The following is a 1420-nucleotide window of genomic DNA, read 5'->3' on the forward strand; positions in this document are numbered from 1 at the left end:
GGCGCGGGGCAGGGCCCGGTGCCCGGGAGGCCGCGGGCGGCAGGGGGCGTCGCGCCGTCTGGGGCCGAGCTCAGCAGCTCCTGCAGGTACTTGATGTAGCGGATGGCGGCGCGCAGTGTCTCCACCTTGCTAAGTCGTTTCTCTGCCAGGGCGCCGGGGAGGTGGCCGCGGAGGCGCGCGTAGCCCTCGTTGACGCACTTAACGCGCTGCCGCTCGCGCTCGTTGCGCTTCTGGATGAAGGCTGGCTCGAAGGGGTATTCGTAGACCCCGAAGGCGCCGGGGAAGGGCACATAGGGGAACACCCCGGCGTAAGCGTCGTAGTAGGGCTGCTCGGCTGGGCCCGGGTACAGCAGGAAGGGCACGTTGCCCAGGGGCTCGGCGGGAGGCAGGGGCGCCTGCCGGGGAGGGGGCACGACGCCCAGATGCATGCAGCTGGGGGGCCCCAGGGGCCTCCGGTCCACCAGAGCCCGGCAGAAGTTATTGTTCATGGTGCCACGTGGAGCTGGACCCAGAGTGAGGCCCCCACCGAATGGCCCCTGCTTGGGGTCTGCACGGTCTCGACCACTGGGGCAAGTCACATCGCTAGCAGCAGCGCCGGGGTACCAGGATTTGCTAGGGCCTCTTTTCGCCCTTTAGGGTGGCTTCCAAGGACTCCCTAACACCAGCCATCGTTCTAGACAAGTGTGGCCCCTCTCAGGGGGTCAGTGCACGCCTTCTCAGATCCAGCCCATGGCGCCGCGGAACTCTGAGGGCCCACACCTTGCTCCGCAGCACCCATGGGCACGGCCACAGACCCGCACGCCTTGCCTCTTCCTGCTGCCCAACATGGGCACCTCAGGCCTAAACCCCAGGCTCCATGCCCTCCACCCCCACCCCAGCGCCTGGTCCTTGGTCCTCACGGCCTTCGGGATCCCTGATCCCTGGGCTGTCCGGGGTGCCCAAACTGATGGCTGTTGTTAGGAGTGCGCCAGCTCAGTGGAGGGAGTCCCGGGGAATATTTCTAAACAAGAGGAGAGGAGAGTGAACATATCAGTTAAGAAAGGCCTGTATTATGGGCTTACTTGTATCATCTCCACCCGCAAACGGGATTGTAAGCCTCATGAGGAGAGGGGGTTGGCTACTGAAGGGGCACAGATCTGGGTTAAAATCTTGTGCCCATCCCTTAATAGTCGGGTGACCGCTTTGAGTCGTGGTTTCCGTAACGCAAGGGCAAGGGAAACATCCCTGACGGGAAATTAATAAGCAAATCAACTGTGAAAATATGTATGCAAAAACACCTCCTAAAGGGCATAGCTTATACAAATGCCCAATTTTGTCACGCCCCTTGAGAGTGGGGATTAAGTCTCATCACTGATCCCTTCCAGGGCCTTATATCTAGAAGAAGGTCTGAGACTGCCTATTGAATTAGCAGCAGCAGCCA

General features: G+C 61.2%; 1 protein-coding gene across 1 annotated transcript in view; it reads right to left on the reverse strand.

Annotated features, from left to right (window-relative positions):
• Positions 1-488, reverse strand: part of ASCL5 (achaete-scute family bHLH transcription factor 5) — a 1933-nt gene extending 1445 nt beyond the window's left edge. The window contains exon 1 of the mRNA XM_017896515.1: positions 1-488. Coding sequence (XP_017752004.1) covers positions 1-488 — 488 coding nt within the window.
• Between the last annotated feature and the right edge of the window lie 932 nt (positions 489-1420).

This window comes from Rhinopithecus bieti, unplaced genomic scaffold, assembly GCF_001698545.2.
Source record: "Rhinopithecus bieti isolate Rb0 unplaced genomic scaffold, ASM169854v2 scaffold_24392, whole genome shotgun sequence".
Taxonomy (NCBI): domain Eukaryota; kingdom Metazoa; phylum Chordata; class Mammalia; order Primates; family Cercopithecidae; genus Rhinopithecus; species Rhinopithecus bieti.